The sequence below is a fragment of the Gossypium arboreum genome, chromosome 11 (genome assembly GCF_025698485.1).
Source record: "Gossypium arboreum isolate Shixiya-1 chromosome 11, ASM2569848v2, whole genome shotgun sequence".
In the NCBI taxonomy this organism is placed as follows: Eukaryota; Viridiplantae; Streptophyta; class Magnoliopsida; order Malvales; family Malvaceae; genus Gossypium; species Gossypium arboreum.
Window position 1 is genome coordinate 27,730,122 of NC_069080.1, and position 18,379 is coordinate 27,748,500.

At 35.5% G+C, this 18,379-nt stretch overlaps 2 protein-coding genes and 1 non-coding gene across 13 annotated transcripts; 1 reads left to right on the forward strand and 2 right to left on the reverse strand.

Moving 5' to 3' along the window:
• The first annotated feature begins 2,682 nt into the window (after nucleotides 1-2,682).
• Nucleotides 2,683-2,788, forward strand: LOC128284480 (small nucleolar RNA R71). The gene has a single exon (XR_008274905.1). It is a non-coding gene; the product is annotated as a small nucleolar RNA R71 (small nucleolar RNA).
• Nucleotides 2,789-10,918: 8,130 nt separating this feature from the next.
• LOC108471972 (proline-rich receptor-like protein kinase PERK4) lies at nucleotides 10,919-15,098 on the reverse strand. Of its 2 annotated transcripts, none has more exons than XM_017773507.2 (9): nucleotides 14,549-15,098; nucleotides 13,683-14,270; nucleotides 12,906-13,442; nucleotides 12,618-12,704; nucleotides 12,461-12,531; nucleotides 12,288-12,364; nucleotides 12,015-12,153; nucleotides 11,679-11,840; nucleotides 10,919-11,597 (listed from the first exon to the last, which is right to left on the reverse strand). In XM_017773507.2, exons 2-9 carry the CDS (start codon nucleotides 14,188-14,190, stop codon nucleotides 11,361-11,363), a joined length of 1,818 nt encoding a protein of 605 aa, XP_017628996.1. In that variant the 5' UTR covers nucleotides 14,191-14,270; nucleotides 14,549-15,098; the 3' UTR covers nucleotides 10,919-11,360. The 2 variants fall into 2 exon arrangements, with proteins under 2 accessions (XP_017628996.1, XP_052877740.1); XM_053021780.1 differs by having other exon boundaries at nucleotides 11,994-12,153.
• Nucleotides 15,099-15,212: 114 nt separating this feature from the next.
• Nucleotides 15,213-18,048, reverse strand: LOC108472869 (F-box protein At5g49610-like). 10 transcript variants are annotated; one of them, XM_053021788.1, is made up of 5 exons: nucleotides 17,975-18,041; nucleotides 17,824-17,868; nucleotides 17,396-17,518; nucleotides 16,876-16,981; nucleotides 15,213-16,544 (listed from the first exon to the last, which is right to left on the reverse strand). In XM_053021788.1, exons 4-5 carry the CDS (start codon nucleotides 16,975-16,977, stop codon nucleotides 15,417-15,419), a joined length of 1,230 nt encoding a protein of 409 aa, XP_052877748.1. In that variant the 5' UTR covers nucleotides 16,978-16,981; nucleotides 17,396-17,518; nucleotides 17,824-17,868; nucleotides 17,975-18,041; the 3' UTR covers nucleotides 15,213-15,416. The 10 variants fall into 10 exon arrangements, with proteins under 10 accessions (XP_052877748.1, XP_052877747.1, XP_052877746.1 ...); XM_053021787.1 differs by lacking the exon at nucleotides 17,396-17,518 and having other exon boundaries at nucleotides 17,975-18,048; XM_053021786.1 differs by lacking the exon at nucleotides 17,975-18,041 and having other exon boundaries at nucleotides 17,417-17,518; nucleotides 17,824-17,935.
• Nucleotides 18,049-18,379: the final 331 nt, after the last annotated feature.

Here is an 18,379-nt window from a genome sequence, read left to right on the forward strand (position 1 = left end):
TCGTGGTTGTTGACGACTCCAGTGGTCTTTCGCCTCCCTGTAATTATGTGAGCTAAAATTGCGTGTAAATACCTCAGGGATGGTGGGAGAACTGATACCTTGGAGTGACTAGGATTGTAGGAGGGCATGCTAGGGTTAGGGTTTTTGAATGGGGAAGAAAGTTAATAGTGCAAGGTATTTATAGATTTTAGGGCACACGGCCATGGCACACACCTGTGTCCCCCAATTTCAGCCCGTGTGATTCGCTAATTTCAAATTTGGGTGCCTATGACATTTAGTACACGTCCGTGTTCCTCTGGCGTGTAGGTTCACACGGCCGTGTTGCACGGCCGTGTCTAGATTCATTCGCTTCTCCCACGCCCGTGTTCAAGCTCTATACCCGTATTCCTTTCTCAGTTTCAACCACGGGTCTTCCACACGGGCGTGTCGCACGCCTGTGTTGTTTTAGCAGGCTCGACCACGGCTATGTCGCACGGCCGTGGCATTTTATCGTAGCCTGTGTTGGAGAAATCTATTGCCCTATTTTCACACGGCCTTAGGCACTCCCGTGTGCTTGGTCGTGTCTCTGTAGAAACACCTGTATTCAAGATTTCTATTAGTAAGTTAGGAGTTAAATACCAAAATTCAAAGAAATTAATATTGTTAATGCTCGGGTTGTATCCCGAGAAGAGCTTATTTATAGTCTAAGCTCAATTTACCTCTCCGTTGTATGGTCATGGTGGTTTGAGGAGTTTATACTCCTCATTGATGCTATCAGTCTCATCAAAATAAGGTTTTAAACGGGTGTTGTTTACCTTAAAAGTACAACCCTGGGATGACTCACCTCCACCGTACCGAATGGAAAAATACTGAATACCATAAGAGGGATTTCCTCATTTGGTGTGGTAGTGACAATGTAGGGATCTGCGGCATCTAGTAAGACTTTATCACCAACCTTAAGTTGATTTGGAGAGGTATCAAACTTCTTCTGGCGTAATTTTGGTTTATCGTGTGTTCTTGGTTTATGTCCTCGCCATTCGTCTAGCTCCTCTATCCGTAGCCTTCGTTCTTCATGAATGTGTCCTTGGTCATTGCTGGAACATGGCTCGTGAAATTCTTGGAAACTCAATTTTTGCAAATTAAGTTGTGTCATATTGTCATTTTTAGTAGACTGGTGTGGACCATTACCTTCAATGTTCGATGTGATGCCAGAATTACGAGCTTGAAGGGTGATAGTTTCGTATCCCACACGAAGTGTAAGCTCACCTATGTCAACATCAATAATTGTTTTAGCAGTTGCTAAAAAGGGCCTCCCTAAAATCAAAGGGGTGTTATTATCCTCCTCTATGTCTAGAATAACGAAATCAATGGGAAATATGAACTTATCTACTTTTACTAGTACATCTTCAATAATACCCCTAGGAAATCTTATAGATTTATCTGCCAATTGAATGCTCATCCTAGTTTGTTTAGGTTTCCCAAGACCTAGTTGCTTAAACATTTTGTAAGGCATGACGTTAATACTAGCCCCTAAATCAGCTAATGCATGATTTATATCTAAACTACCAATTAAGCAAGGAATTGTAAAACTCCCTGGATCTTTCAATTTGTGGGGTAGCTTATTCTGTAGAATAGCTGAGCAGACTGTGTTTAGCTCTACATGCGACGCTTCTTCCAACTTCCGCTCATTTACTAAAAGCTCTTTTAAAAATTTCATTGCATTTGACATCTGTGACAAAGCTTCAATAAACGGTAAGTTAATATGTAATTTTTTTAAAAGTTTGAGGAATTTACCGAATTGTTCGTCTGAGTGATCTTTCCTTGTCGCGTTAGGGTATGGGACACAAGGTTTATATTCTTCATTCACCGTTTTGTTATGACTTACCTCACTTTTACCTTTGCTCACCAGAGTTTCTTGCATCAATTCTGGCTTAGGTGCAATGAATCATTCCCTATCTTGAGTACTAATTGCGTTGAGGTGCTCCCTTAGATTAGGTTCAGTATTATTTAGTAAGCTACCTTGTGGTCGTTCGGAGATTAGTTTGGATAGCTGGCCTATCTGAGTTTCGAGCCCTTGAATCGATGCTTGGTGATTCTTAAGTACTGTATCAGTATTTTGGAAATGAGTTTCTGATACCGAGATGAATTTAAAGAGCATCTCTTCAAGGTTTGGTTTCTTCTCTTATTGATAAGGTGGCTGTTGAAAACCCTGAGGATTTTGTGGTTTTTGATTCCCTTGACCACCCCAAGAGAAATTTGGGTGGTTCCTCCAACCTGCATTATAAGTATTACTGTATGGGTTATTTTGAGATCGAAAGTTATTGTTACCTATAGTTGACTTGTTCCTCTTTGGTTGTAGGATTGAAGGATTGATATTCTGTATGTACACCTCCTCCACTTGAGTCACACCTCATTACTGGATATACCTACGTAGAACCAAGTAAACCATCAATCTTTTTATTGAGAAGTTCTACCTGATTTGATAGTATAGTAACTGAGTCGACGTTATAAACGCCGGTTGTTTTTGTTGGCTTAGTCCGCATAACTTGCCACTGATAATTATTCAGTGACATTTCTTTAATGAATTCATAAGCCTCTTCAGGTGTTTTGTTGTTGTTGGTTCCTCCAGCAGCTGCGTCAATCATCTGTTTTGTTGAGGGATTCACACTGTTGTAAAACATTTGAACTTGCAGCCATAGAGATAACCCATGGTGAGGGCACCTTCGCAATAGATCCTTATATCTCTCCCATGCATCGTAAAGTGTTTCAAGTCCATCTGCACAAAAGAAGAGATATCATTACGTAACTTAGCCGTTTTAGCCGGCGGAAAATATTTTAGTAGAAATTTTTTGGTCATTTGTTCCCAAGTAGTGATGGACCCTTGTGGTAACGAGTTCAACCATTGTTTAGCTTTGTTTCTCAGTAAAAAAAGGAATAACCGAAGGCGAATGGCATCATCAGAAACACCATTAATTTTAAAAGTGTCACAAAACTCCAGAAAATTCGCCAAATGAGTGTTGGGATCCTCATCCTGTAAATCATCAAACTGAACAAACTGCTGTATCATCTGAACTATCTTAGGTTTCAGTTCAAAATTATTTGCAGCAATAGTAGGTCTAATTATACTTGACTTAGTTCCTGTTAAAGACGGTTTATCATAGTCATACATAGTACGTGGAGCAGGATTTTTATTAGCCGCATTGCAGGAGGCAGCTGATTGCCTTGGTTTTCAGCCATCTCTTCGGTTGGGGGTTGAGTATCGTCTTCTTGCCCGTTCTCCGTGTATCTTAAGCTTCGCCTTATTTCTCTTTGGTTTCTACGAACTATGCGATCGATTTCTTCGTCAAACAGTAATGGTCCCGACGGGTTTCTTCTAGTCATAAACTATGAAAACCTGCCAAGAGAAGGAAAAAGGAAGTTAATAAATAATAATAAAATTAAATTAAATTACAAGAAAGATAAATGGCTAAAGTAATAAAAATTGAGTGTTCCTAATATTTCAGTTCCCCGGCAACGGCGCCAAAAAATTGATTGCGAGATTTCGTGATAGGTTTTAAATATTTATTATTACTCATTCTTGAACTAACTATTATCACAATGTAGGCAAGTGTACCTATCGAACAGTGGTATAGTTTTAGCAAGACCGAATTGTCGAACCCAAAGGACTAAAAGTACTAGTAAAGACTGCCTTTTTATTATCTAGCCAAAGAATAAAGAGATTTTGTTTTATTAACTATTTATCTAAACTAAGAACTCACAGAGAAAAGAATTGGGGAATTTCTTTTGGGAAAATTGATTAAATGAAGACAATACCTAAGGAAAAATCCACCTAGACTTTACTTGTTATTCTGGCTCTGAATCGGACGATTTATTCATTCAACTTGTTCCGTAGAGATCCCTAAGTTATGTTATTATCCCTATTCAAGACTAATAACGTCTAATCCCTAGATTGAATAACCGAGACTTTTCTCTAATTAACACTCTAGGGTTGCATTAACTCGATTTATGGATCCCCTTATTAGGTTTCACCCTAATCCGGCAAAATCTTGTCACCCTCTTTCTAGGCGCGCAATCAACTCCGCTTAATTATGACAAAAGTACTCTTAGACAGGGTCTATTCCTCCTCTAAATAAGAGCATGTCTTGAATCAGTATCCTGGGATATCAAAACAAGAATTAAGAACACATAATTAAGAACAAGTTAAATATTTATCATACGATTCAGAAAATAATAACAAGATTCGTCTTAAGTTTCATTCCCCTTAGGTATTTAGGGGTTTTAGTTCATAACTAAATAAGAAAACATCTGAGAAGAATTAAGAATACAAAACATAAAGAAAACCCAAAACTCCTGAAGGGAAATTGAGGAGAGATCTTCAGTCTTGATGATGAATCCGGCTTCTAAGATGGATCAATCGGCTTCCTTGGAGTAATTCCTTACCCCCTTTTCTCTGTCTCCCTTTTTCTCCTCTTCTAGGGTGTATTTATAGGCTTTGGAATGCCTAGAAGCCCTCAAAAGTGACCTTTTCTGAATTGGACTTAACCTGGGCTCGGCAGGGACACGCTCGTGTGCGATTACTTCAGGCAGTGTTTGAGCCTGTTAAAATGACACGGGCGTGTGCTATACCCATGTGAGTCATGCTCCAATTCTACCAGATTGACACGGCCGTGTAGTCTGCCCGTGTGAGGAAGTCCAGGCCGTGTTGATTTCGTACTTTGGCCCATTTTCTCTATTTTTGGCCCATTTCTCGTTCCTTTCGCTCTCCTATGCTCTCTTAAGTATAAAACATGAAATTAAAGCATTAGGAGCATCGAATTCACCAATTCTAATGAGAAATCATCCCTAAAATGCATTAAACATGGGGTAAAAATTTGTATACTTTACTGTTTATCAATAACAACCCTATTTAAGGCCTAAACAGAACAGAAGTCTCGGGACAACAAATTTGAAGATAGAAAAATTATTTTTATTATTTTTATGAGGTTATAATACGATTATATTAGTGCATGAAAAATTTAGTGAGTTAATTTTAATATTTTCAAGCCCGATTACGAAAAATGACTAAATCGCAAAAAAGGAAAAAGTTACATTTTAGTAACCAAATGTGTTAAATAGCTAGAGAACCAAAATTGAAGGCTTCTAAAGGGAAATTACACCCTTTTTAATAGTGTTGCCCGGCCATGTGATGGATTTTAAACAAATAGTCAAAGTATTAGGTAGATGATGTCATGATTTGGTGATAAAATAATGCCTAAAAGCCTAACTATCATTTCCTTCTTCTCCATCTTCTTTCTTCACCAAAATTATCAGAAAAAATGGATTTTTGAAAGCTGAAAACTTGCAGCAACTTATTCCTCTCATAATGTAAGTGATCTTGATGATTTTCTTGTTGATTTTTACATTTTTAGTATGCTTGTTTCATGGGCTTTCAAATGAGGGGTCTACTTTGCAAAATGATTGAGAGATTAGGGTGTTGCCATGAAAGGATTTGTGATATTTGGTAAGTTTTTATGGAAGAAAATGAGTCCTAGTTGTGTTATGAACAACTTTGGTGAAGGAGTTTTCATGGAAAACACCTAAAAGAGACTATGTTGCATAAGTTATAAATTGGTTGATAAATATGTGAAATAGTGAGAATTTGAAGTTGCTATAAGAGTAAAAATAGTTCAGTTAGGCCCGAGATACAAATAAATTCGATAAAAATTGACTTTCGAGCATAGGGGTCAAATGGTCATTTTGTCAAAGTCTAGGGGCAAAATGGTCATTTTACCAAATATGTAAATTTATGATTACCTAGTTGTAATTAGTGACTAAATGGGTGTATATTTTTATTATAGATCAAGATTTACTAAGTCCAAACCTAGATCGAGGCAAAGCCAAGCAATCCGATTAAGCCGATTAGTCAAGTACTTTTTGTAAACCGAGGTAAGTCGTATGTAAATAATACAACTATATTATTATTGCATGTATTCGATTGTTATTGATTTGATATAGCATAAATTTCTAGAATTGGAACTAAGTATATGTATTTATGATTGAGAAAGTCGAAAGATCTAGTAAGAACCCCGGGAAACAAACCGGATATTCATGCCATGACATTGGGTTATGTGAGAGTCAGTATAAGACCATGTTTGGGACATGGCATCAGCATTGAGACGAGGGCTAGTGTAAGACGTGTTTGGGACATGCATCAGCCGCATCATGATAGCCCGTGTAAGACCACGTTTGGGACATGGCATCGGAGTAGAGGTGAGTGCCAGTGTAAGACATGTCTAGGACATGCATCGGCCTTAATGATGTTAGCCAGTGTAAGACATATCTGGGACATGCATCGGCTACGAGACATGTCAGTATAAGACCATGTTTGGGACATGGCATCGACATGGATACGCAAGAGCTAGTGTAAGACCATGTCTAGGACATGAGATCAGCATGTAAGTACGAGAGCTAGTGTAAGACCATGTCTGGGACATGACATCGGCCTCGATAGAGATAGCCAGTGTAAGACCATGTCTGGGACATGGCAACGGTAACTTAACCCATGTTTGAGGTATATAGAAATCTGGTAGTATTCCAAAAGGTTCAACTTTAAGAATTAAGAAAGAGATTTAATAAGGAAAGTATGATAATGTTGTAAGTGTTACAGGTACCTATTTGGTATGCCTGAGTAACGAGCTCGATTAGAAAATATGATTTGAGTTGATGGTAATGAGTAAGTCTAGTTTATACTTACCTTTGAGCTATGAGCATAATTGATAAATGGTGAAGTTGTTGTTGTATATATATATGCAACTTACTAAGCCTTATGCTTACTCTCTTTCCTTTCCCTTTTCTTTTAGTACTGCCATTTTGCTCGAGAATCCCTTGAAGTCAGAGATATCGATCACACTATCAGCCGTAATACTCGGTATTGTTGGATTTATATTTTTGATTATGCCATGTATAGGGCTAGACTAGGGAGTTGTATTATTGAGAAATTGTTTATGTATATTGGCTTAAGATAAAAGCCCTTCATTTTGTATTAAGCCTAGGTAATGGCTATTATTCATTTTAGTAAAAGTATACGATGTTCCTTCTATGGATGAATTGATGTCTTTTGGGATGGAATTAGCATATTGAAATGATCTTGTGTAGGTTGTGCAAAATGGGTAACAAATGGCTTAGAAGATAGCCTAGTTTGTCCACACGGGCAAGACACACGGGCGTGTGTTTAAACCGTATGTGACACACGGCTTACCCCCATGGGTGTGTGTTATAGCTGTGCGTCCCCCTGCACTCAAACTTTTAAATCAGTATTGTCCACAGTTAGGCCACACGGGTGTGTGCCATAGTCGTGTCTATAAGTCAGTATTACCCACGGGTAGGCTACACGGGCGTGTGTCATGGCTGTGCCCTAAAGTCAGTGTTGCACACGGGCTGAGGACGTGGGCATGTCTCGAGTCACACGAGCGTGTGGAACCCTAAGGTATGAATTTCTCCAAGTTTTTCTTAAGTTCTCAGTTAAGTCTAAATCATCTCGAATGTATGTTTTGGACCTCGTAAGCCTATTTAAAGAACATATTGCTTATGAAAAGAAAAGTTTTAAAATTTATCAAAATTTTATGGCCCGGTTTTGTATAGTTGGTTGAGTTACGTCAGGTAACACCTCTTACCATGTCCCGGGGTCGGATATGGGCGAGGGGTGTTATAGTATAAGATCAAAGAAAATGAAAGTTATAATATATTAAAAGAGAGTTAAATCGAGAAGCATGACATGATGTATTAAGTAAGAGACTAAATTGCAAATATGCAAAAATTTCTATGGCACAAGCATAAATGTAACATCCCTACAATTGATATATAATAAAAGTAGTAATAAATTGAATAATGCATAATTGATTTTTCGGTAAAATGAGAAAATGATATAAAACGGATAAAAGAGAATATTGATGAGTATTAAAATGATAATAATAATAATAATAATAATAATAATAATAATGATTAAGAAGTAGGTTTTAGTATATTGATTTAAAGTAAAGGCTAAATCGTAAATATGTGGAAAATTTTTGGCTTAAGTATAAATATTCAAAATTTTAGGGATTGAAGTGTAAAAATGAAAAAGTTGAAGGACCAAAAGTGAAAATAATCTAATTTACTAAGATATGGAATTGGCATGCAGTGACCAAATTGAATAGGTGAAGAATTGTGAGGGACTAAGTTACAATTTTACCAAATTAAGTTATGATTCAATGATGAAATTTTGAAAATCAAAAAGGGCAAAATGGTCAATTACCAAGAGGGAGAGTTCTAGAATGTAATGATGATGTTGATGATATTTTGGTTATTTTTAAAATTAATTAATTAGTTAAATAAAATTTTATTAATATTTTGCTTAGATAATTATTATTATTTTATTTAGAAAAATGGTAGTATAAAAAGAGAGGAAGAATGAAGGAAATAGATCATCCTTCCAACATGAGTGAAAGGGTGAGAAAAGAAGTTTTATTTTCTTTACAATTTAGTCTTTTGCCATGAAAACTTACTTTTTATCCAAAATTTTTGAAAATTTTATATACTTTGTTATCTTTGATTGAATATCATGTTTTTATGAGGACTTGATATTAGAAATAGATGTAAGTAGATGATATGTAAAATGAAGTGACAGTTATGACATCTGAATATATATTCAAGTAATTATATATAAAAATAAAGTGTGGAACTTGTAAGAAAATGGAGACGAAGTCACGATGACAAGTTCGCCATGTCACGATATGGAAACCTCAACGTCGCGATGACAGTTCAAAAATTTTTATGAACTTTACAGTTTGGCCTTTGATCAATTGTGGATGTTTTAATGAGCCCCTTTAACTCATTATTAGATCTATCCTAAATTCAATTATTACTAAAATGAGTTAATGATCTACATTAATTAAATAATATGATAAATTGATCTGAAATTTTTAGTAGTTGCTTCGGCAATGAATGTCACATCCTAATGCCTTGACTCGACGATTGGGTCGGATATGAGAGTGTTACACTAAACATAGATATTAATAAACAAATTGAATTTGAACTAATGTTGAATTTTTAAACAAATACAAATTCGACACCAACATGAAATTATTCATTTGAACCAGATTCATTTACACCCCCACTCTTTTCTTTGCATGATTTGCAAATCAATGCCGTTGAACTTAGATAATAAAAAAACCTTAAGAAATTTATCTTCTCAATATGAAGACTTTCTCAAGTGAACTAAAGTCGCCATCTCAAGACTCAATTCAAATAAACACTCTAAATTTGAAAATAAAAAAATATTGTAAATTTTCACTAAAGTTTATCAAATTTTTAATATGGTTTTTATTTAAAATTATAGTTAAAATATTATATTAATTATTTAAACTATATTTTCAATTAAAATTAAAAAATTATAAGAACTTAATTTGAAATTTTGAAAAATTAAAATATTGAAATGTATTTTTTTAAATATAAAATTTTAAAATTTACAATTGTAAAATTACTTTAAAACTTGCAAACCACTTTTAAAATTGACATTTTAAATAATATTAAAATTATAATACAACTCTCAAATTCTTAATGGTAATATTCATTTTTAGTGACAATATGTTTAATATTTTGAAGTCTAAGCACCAAAGTAAGTCTCAAAAAGTAATTGATATGAGTGTGGGCTCACATTCTAAGCCAAGAACAGGTTGGGCTTAACCTTTTATAATACACATTTTATAAACTCAAAATACATAGATAAGATAAATTGTTTTTCAAGCCAAAAATCAGTCCACTTACGATGAGTTTTTTTATGAGATTTAAATATTTTTAATTGAGATGTCTTTATATCGTTTGAAGAATTATCTCTTAATTTAGAAACGTATTGTAAATCATTCGATTTTGAATTTCATTAATAAAATTTCAACTCTTTGAGTTTTTTTCTCTTTGTGACTTTTTTTTTCTTGTTTTTTTTTTATTTGTTTTTCTTCTTGAAGTTGTGGAAAGCTGTTTACACTTCATTTGTTAGGATTTAAGGTGTGTTCTCCATTACTTTTGGGATGAATTTTTTTTAAAAAAAGTGCTTTTCTCTTAAAAGTAATGAAGAACACATATTATTGGGGCAATTTTTTTAACTTTTGAGATGAGTTTTTTTAGAGATGAAAAAGCAGTAAATTTTAACTTTTTCAATCAAAAAGCACTTTTGGCTATTATATTACCTTTTTAACCTTACTTTTGACTTAAAATGTGTTTGATGTTATTATTTTGTGTTCTCTTTCTTGGTTATTTAATATGAGTTTTACAAATGTGTTAAAAGCATTAATTAAAAATAAAAATATTTTTAAAATAATACAATTGTGTCAATATCTAATTACAAATATTTAATTATTATATTTAAATATTTAAATATAGTTTATATATTCTAATTAAATTTAATAAATAACTAACATTAATTACTTAGAAATATTTAAAATTAATATTATATATTAAAATATTAACAATAAGTTATAATAAATTATTTTTTATATTTTTACTAAAATATTATAATATTAACTAATTTGAACATTATTTAAATACATATTTGTTACTTTATAATATCATGTTTAAAATAAACATTTTACTTTTCAAAAGCACTTTTGACAAAGAATATCAAACATTTAAATTTTTCCAAAGCACTTTTCAAAAGTACTTCTCAAAAACACTTTTCCACAGTATTTTTCAAAAGCACTTTTCAAAAGCAATGAAGAACTGGCCCTAAGTAGGATTTCATTCCCATTCCATTCATTCTTTCTTCATTCAAACAACTTAAATATGATGTTGATGCCTAGATCATTAAAGCAATTAGTTACATTAAACTTTTTTATTTTCATTTTCTTTTAGAAAATCTTTATAATTTTTTTAACCTTGTGACAAACATAAGCAATTCAAATTTTGTTTTTTTTTTTATGCAAAATAATTAAATATAACCACTCTTATTATTAATTTTAATTTTAGAAAAGCTTCAAATAGATTATGTCTTACATATTATCATTATTATTGTTATTGTCATTATAATAAGTATTAAGTAGAATACAATTAACACACACATAAACAACAGAAGCTAGATGTGCTACTATACTTGATCAAGTCAAGTCTAAGGCATCAAAGAAAATATATATATACATATATATATATATATATATATATATCCCGATATTTAAAGACAAAACACATGAATGCAAAAAGAACCCAAGTTGAGAGTCTAAAATGACCTGGAACGGAAACAATATTTGATCCAACCTGTAAACCAATATCATTATGCAAACAGATCACTGTTTTTCCTTTCCTTTCCTTTGCTTTGCTTTGTTTTGCTTTTGTCATTCAAAAGCTCTTGGGTATCGGTTTTGGTTTTACGTGTTCTACTTTCTTGCCCCTCCAGGTCTCATCTCTGTCGAGTTCTCACAGCTGGACGTTCCGTAATCGCTGCTCGTGAACTCCTGGCTGCCAAGTGCCAACTGTCTGAACCTCTCCATGTCAGCATTGTATGAACTGTTGGTGTACTCTCCACTGGCACCAAATATTGTGCTTTGTCCTGGCTTTGAGCCGTTCTCATTCAGGTCATCCAGGGAAGAGTCTCCTTCCAGGATACGCGCTATCTGCTTTCCATCATCATTTCATCATATATTTATCACATATATAGAAGCTATTGTAACAAGGCAAGTTATCAAAGTTTAGACCTGGCTCATTTTTGGACGCTTTCTTGCGGAATGTCGGATGCTTGCAGCAGCGCAGGCTATCATGCGTTGCATTTCGTTCTGATTGTAGTTCTTCTCCAAGCGTGGATCAACCAGCTCATCCACATTTCCCCCTTCTAGTGCACGAGTCAGAAGTGGTCGAGCCTGCTCATAAAAGTACACCAATTAATATATACCTTGTATAATTCTATATGATATTTATTCATAATACACCACTCGGCTAAATCATATTGGTAAGATCTGTCAGTTTTGGTGATAAATGAATCTACTTGCAAGTAAGAAATTTGGAGACTATACAGTGGCCGAATAGGTACGCACCCAATCTACTAAGCTGTCGTCCATTGAAATATCAATAGGTTGCTTCCCAGTTATGAGCTCTAAAAGCATGACCCCAAATGAGAAAACATCGGATCTATCTGTTAACTTGCCACTTGAGGCGTACTCCGGAGCCAAGTACCTATATTGGATTAAAAGAAATCAAAACCATTAGCAAGTACTTCCGTGTTATGAGATGATGCATGAATAACACTATAGATTTTGCAGTTTCAGTCTTTCTTCTCCTTCATTTCTGCTTATATATTCAGTCCTTACCCAAATGTTCCCATCACCCGAGTCGAGACATGAGTGTAGTTATCAGTTGACAACTTAGCCAATCCAAAATCGGCAACCTATAAAATAGGCTCGGTTAGTTTCGCTAACATAGATATCCTGAGCTATTATCATTGGTGTATAGTAGATACTGATTCAATTTTAAGAGAAGATACCATGGCCTCAAAGTTGTTATCAAGTAGAATATTAGCTGATTTGATATCACGATGAATAATGCGAGGATGGCCTGCATATATAATTCAATAAAGAAATGAAAACCTTGGGGAGAAATGGAGTAGCAGAAGAAAAAGAAAGAGGCAGGGAACTCCTTACAGTCTTCATGGAGATAAGCAAGCCCTTTCGCGGAGCCTAATGCAATACGAAGTCTTGTGGGGAAATCCATAACAGGACGATCCTTTCCTGCAATGCAACATTTGTAATGATTTCAGGCCTCAGAATTTATGATCAAAAGCATTATAAGTAGTTTTGCTGGTATATTATCATCCTTGACCAAACTCCAGTATATTCTCTGAACAATTCCAATGTTTCATGCTGATTTTTGACAATGAAAGTATGACATGAAGCAAATACCAAAAGGAAAAGGAGAAGGAATAGTGTTACCATGGAGATGATGTTCCAAGGTTTTATTTGCAACAAATTCGTACACCAACATCCGCTGCCCGCCAGCAATGCAATACCCAACCAGTGACACAAGATGGCGATGATGAACACGGCTAATGATTTCAACTTCAGCTTGGAATTCTCTTTCTCCTTGTCCACTACCACTTTTTAAACTCTTAACTGCAACCTCCTTTCCATTTGGAAAGACGCCCTTATGCACGTATCCGAAGCCGCCTTGACCAATCAGATTGGCCTGGGAAAATCCGTTGGTCGCAGCAAGCAGCTCCTCATAACTGAAAGTGCTCTTATTGAATCCAAGAGCAAGGTTTGGTGATGGAGGGGGCAAAGGAGGAGGATGTGGGCCTGAGAAGTTGGAGCTTGCTTGACCACTAAAAATCGGTGGTGCTTGAGAACCCCAGCCGCCACTGTAGTTAGCACCTCCTGATGGTGGGGGTACTTTTACAACATGCTCTGGCCCGTTGGGACCATTACCCCACTGTGCATTCTGATAGTTGTTATAATAGTCTTTACCGTCACCTACGCGCAAAACATACAATAGAAATATAGCTTATGATCAATATAACCCTTGTATCACTTCTCGAATCATACTATATATGTACAAGATTGAATATATATAATAATATATTGAATTTTCTTCAGTTTCATTGGATTATAAGGGAATTAACTCTACTGTAATAAATATAAAACAAAAGCCTTCATGTTTGTTGATAAAGGATGAGAAGTTTACAGGCAAAAAAGGGTGTTGTTTAATAATACCTTTAGCATCATCATAGTACATCACTTGCCTCTGGGCTTTCTTCTTCTTCTTCCGACAGCAACATACTATACAACAGATGATCAAAAGAAGGAGCACCAATCCCACGGCCACAGCTGCTCCTACAATGATTTTTATATCTACGCCGGCAATTTTGTCGGAGGAATCTGAGGATGGTGTATTTTTAGAAGAGGAAACTTGCTTGGAACCACCGCTTTTATGGGAATGAGAAGAATTAGAAGAAGGGGGAGAGTGGTATGTGTGCCGAGTTGAAGGAGGAGAAGAAGAAGAGGAAGAAGAAGAAGAATCTTGTTTGCTGTCAGATGATGATGATTTTGCCGGAGGTGGTGGGGACGAAGACGAAGACGACGACGGTCGGGGCGATGATGATGATGATGATGATGATGATGATGATGAATCTGTTCTAGATGGGGAGTCCTGTGATGAATTTGAGTCTGATGGAGCAGGTGGGGAATCTTCAGATGGAGAATTCTCTGGGGATGAACCCATTTTTGCGTTAGCTTACAAGCTTTCCCGCCAAGAAACTCCACCCACTCCCTTATTTGCTTGGCTCAAACAACTGAAGATCCCTGAACAAAATTGCCAGGTTAAATGCAGCCTATTCTTTTTTCTTTTCTTTTTTTCTTCTTATAAAACCCAGGCCATGCAATGCAAGACCTGCTATTATTATTGCTTTATGACACAAAACTACATGTTAAAAAGCATTGATATATTATTATATGATGAAACTCATTCATTTGATATTAGGATATGTTACACTGTTGATGATGAATGCCTCTATACAAATACAAAAGAAAAATATTAAAAATAAATAAATTGAAAGAGAAAAGAGAAAAGAGGTACGTACCTGAATGAAGAAGAAAGAAAGGGTTCTCAAAGGAAAGAGAGAGAAAATGTGGGCAAATTTGCCATCATTCTAGAAAGGGGACTCTGTCGTTGCCTCCCCGCTGTGGCTTCCTACAAAGCAGGAATTTTGGGCCTTATTTTCTTTTTATTTATTTATTTATTTCCTCTCCTCAACCTCTTCTTCTCTCACTCACACACACCATTGATTCGTTTTTGTTTGTTATTTTCTTTTTTAGTTTTTTACTATTTCCTGCATTGCCAGCCCCTTTGCTAAACTTCTGCCAGGTGCCATTCTTTTCCCCCCCTTGGTTCTAGAACAGGCTTAAACTGCATAGATTATCATTTTCAGCTGCAAAATCTCCTAAATCCCCTCTTTTTTCAACACCTGTATCAAAGAATGCCTACCACACATCAACAGAATCATTTACCATTTTATTTGTTTTTTATTTTGTTTCATTGCATGAACCGGTTAAAACTAAGTCTTGGGTGTGTCAGCTTCAATTATTTTGTTAGGAACATCGTTAGGTTTGGTTCACCTAAAGATGATTGAAGATAACAATTTTTGGATGATATGAATGTTGAGTTGTACCAAGCTTGGAACAACCATCACTTCTAGTCTTGTATGATTCAAACCATTTCTGCATGTCATAAAAGGGGAATCCACATATCCATTCATGTAGCAAACCATATATTAATATAGCTTCAAAAATTGACGTTCAATACAGACCTAAAACACCAGAAGTTTCCAGTTTCACCAAACTAAGAAAAAGTATTATCCTAAAACCAAGCATCTAGTTTAAAGAGAAGACCAGAGATACCAACAAAGGTGAATGACGGTCGGTTTTACAAGACAGTTTGAGAGTGTCTGTCTACACAATTAGGCCCCTGTCTCTAATCAACGGATGCCTCACGGATACAAGGCTGTTCACATACGGAATGTACCTTGTACATGCACCACCTTCATGTTGGCTTATCAGTTCCACCTTCTGTTCTTTAACACGATAAGAAATCACCCTAGTCCCCAGTCCAAGTATCAGAATGTCACCATTAATGAACCCCAAAGCCCTGCAAACACCAAATGTGCTCCCCGCATCATAAGGAAGATTGATTACTGACTTCAGGCTCATATCCATATTCCCGTGAATGTTTATAGTGCAAACATTATCTTGATAACGAGGCTGAATGTAACACAACTCGCCATGCTTCATGGCTAAAGCACCATTTCCATATCCTTCATCATTGGCAGGAAGTGGCAGAAATCCGTATTGCTCATCCCTCAAACCAAACGCTAGAATGACCCCGGAAGAGGATTCCCAATGGACAACTCCCTTCATGTAGTACCCACCATCATGCAATCCCGAACCATCAAGCTCATAGCATATAGTGTCAGAGACTCTCCAGGAGCTTGACCTTGATGAGTAAATCTCAAAATAGACAACTGGATAGTCGGAAAATGTGACAGCACAGACAAGCTCATAAGATTCATTAAAATTGAGTAGATAGGGTTCAAAAGCAAGTACAACGCCTGCCTTGGCTCCATGATACAAGTTTGGCCTAGGAAGCTTTTTCCATTCCTTGGTCACAGGGCTGCAAATGTAGTAGGTATCTTCCTCAATACCCTGGCAACAAACCAGACCGTTGCAAGAGCTTCTGACTTTGACAGGCTCGGGCAAGAAGCTTAAAGACGGGTCAGGCATGCCATAAGCATCTTGATTAAATGATATGAAGGAAGGACTGTGATCAGCAACTTGACAAAAGAGACCAGATACGTTTTTGAAGTAAGTAGTTTGCCGGTGGGCAAACAACGGGCTGCTTATCCACTGATCCCATCTTCTGGAAACAGTTTTGAACCTAAAGAGTGTTTTTGCAGGGAGTAAATGAAGAGCATGGTCCCTCAAGACATCTTCTAACCCTGCTTCCTTCCTGTCTACATATTTGAGGGCTTTATTGTAATCCACCGGAGTCTTAGCTTTAGCCTTGGGTGAGAGGATTGGAAGCTGAAATACAAGCAGACCTCATCATATTGATAATCAGGAAGTTTAAAAAGGTGATGTGGTGATTGAAGACAGAGAAGTAAATAACTTCAATCTCCATTATTGTTTGTTTCACAAATGCAGAAAAGACTAAGAAGTCATTTCCATAAGAGATAGAACAAGAAAGTGGTCAAACAGATCCTAGTTCAAACTATTCTAGACCTTCTAACTTACAAAACAAAGCTTAAAGAAGACAATAGCACAAAAATCTATATGGGCAACTCCACGTGGACATGTTCTCACGCTTAGAATTAAGAGTGACAAAAAGAAAAAAAAAACTAAAGACATTGCATACCTCATAAAAACGCTCATCAACATCCCCCTCTAAATCTGAATCTTCAAGTAAACAAAAGTCATCTTCCAAAGTTTCTCGATTATTGCCCTCGAAATCGGCCATAAACCTGCAGGCATATGTTTGATTTAGTCAGTAAATGACAAACAATGCCTTGGTAAGCTTGTTAACACCCTTGATTGCTGTACACACACAAATATTAATAAGGCAACCAAAGTCAAACCTTAAAATGGCATGGTTAACATTGAAAAGCATATAACAAAGAATATGAACAAAAACAGAGTTGAACGATGATAATAGACATTAAGAAAGTAGCAAGGAATTTACAATTAACAGCTGATAAGATAGACACAAAATGAAGCCAAACTAATCAATCCTATGAAACAAACCTTTCTTGATTCAAGGAAAGGTTAGTCAAGAGTTGAGAGAAATGTTTGATAGAAATAGAATGCTTAAAAGTAGAAACAATGAAAAGAAAAAAAGAAAACCGAAGTAAAAAAAAAAGCAATTGTTTGGGACCCACACAAGAAAACTGAACACGTACGAAGCTTGGCACGAAATTTACGCCTTCAAGAAACTACATGGAAATTCAGTCGAAGAAAATTCTTTCCTTAGCCCCATTTTCTTTCTTGTTGAATTTTTATTTCTGAGCAAACAAACAGAAAGAACCAAGAAAATAAATCCCAAAAAAAGGGGGTTGAAAAAAACACACGAAAGCCTTACAAAGAAATTTAGAAAACACTAAACGACTTAAGTCAAGTCAACACAGTTGACCGGTCCCCGGAAATAGACATGTCAAACAGAAAAAGACACTGAAGCATCAAGTTTAACACTTTACAATTCTTGTTTTTTTCGATACTACACGGAAATCCTATTGTCGAAAAGTTTTTTCATTTTATCCTTAATATTCTTAGGAAACAAACAGAAAGAGATCAAGAAAACAAAGCTAACCCAAAGCGTACTGAAGGAAGCAGAGAGTCCGAGCGAGGCAAAATCCTGAAAATGAAAAAGATTTGATCCCTCAAAGATGCTTCAAAGAGTTTTGAGACAGTTTATAACATTGAACTTCCTTTTCGGGCTTACGACTAACGCAATAACTTACTTGGTCGATAAGATTTCTCAGGTTAAACATATGATTGGCTGCCTCGATGCCCACTTTTCTTTAATTGTGGGTTTTAATATCATTTTTAACCCTCCTTATCTTTCATTTGTGAAACATTTTTTATAATATTTATTTCTATTAAATTTTAAATTCATTTTTTATTTTTGTTATCAAGAGATATTTATTAAGTTATAGCACACTACTGTGTGGGTTAAAAGAGAAGGTTAAAAGGTACATAACTCTTTTAACTTTCATGAAAAAATCAATTAAATTCTTTTATGAAAATGCATTCAATTAAAATTTTTTTGACAATGGTTTTTGTCTTTGTTCATGCCAGTAATTGTTGCTACTAACATTTTCAAAATATATATAATATTTCAATAGTTACAAATTAAAAGTTATGTC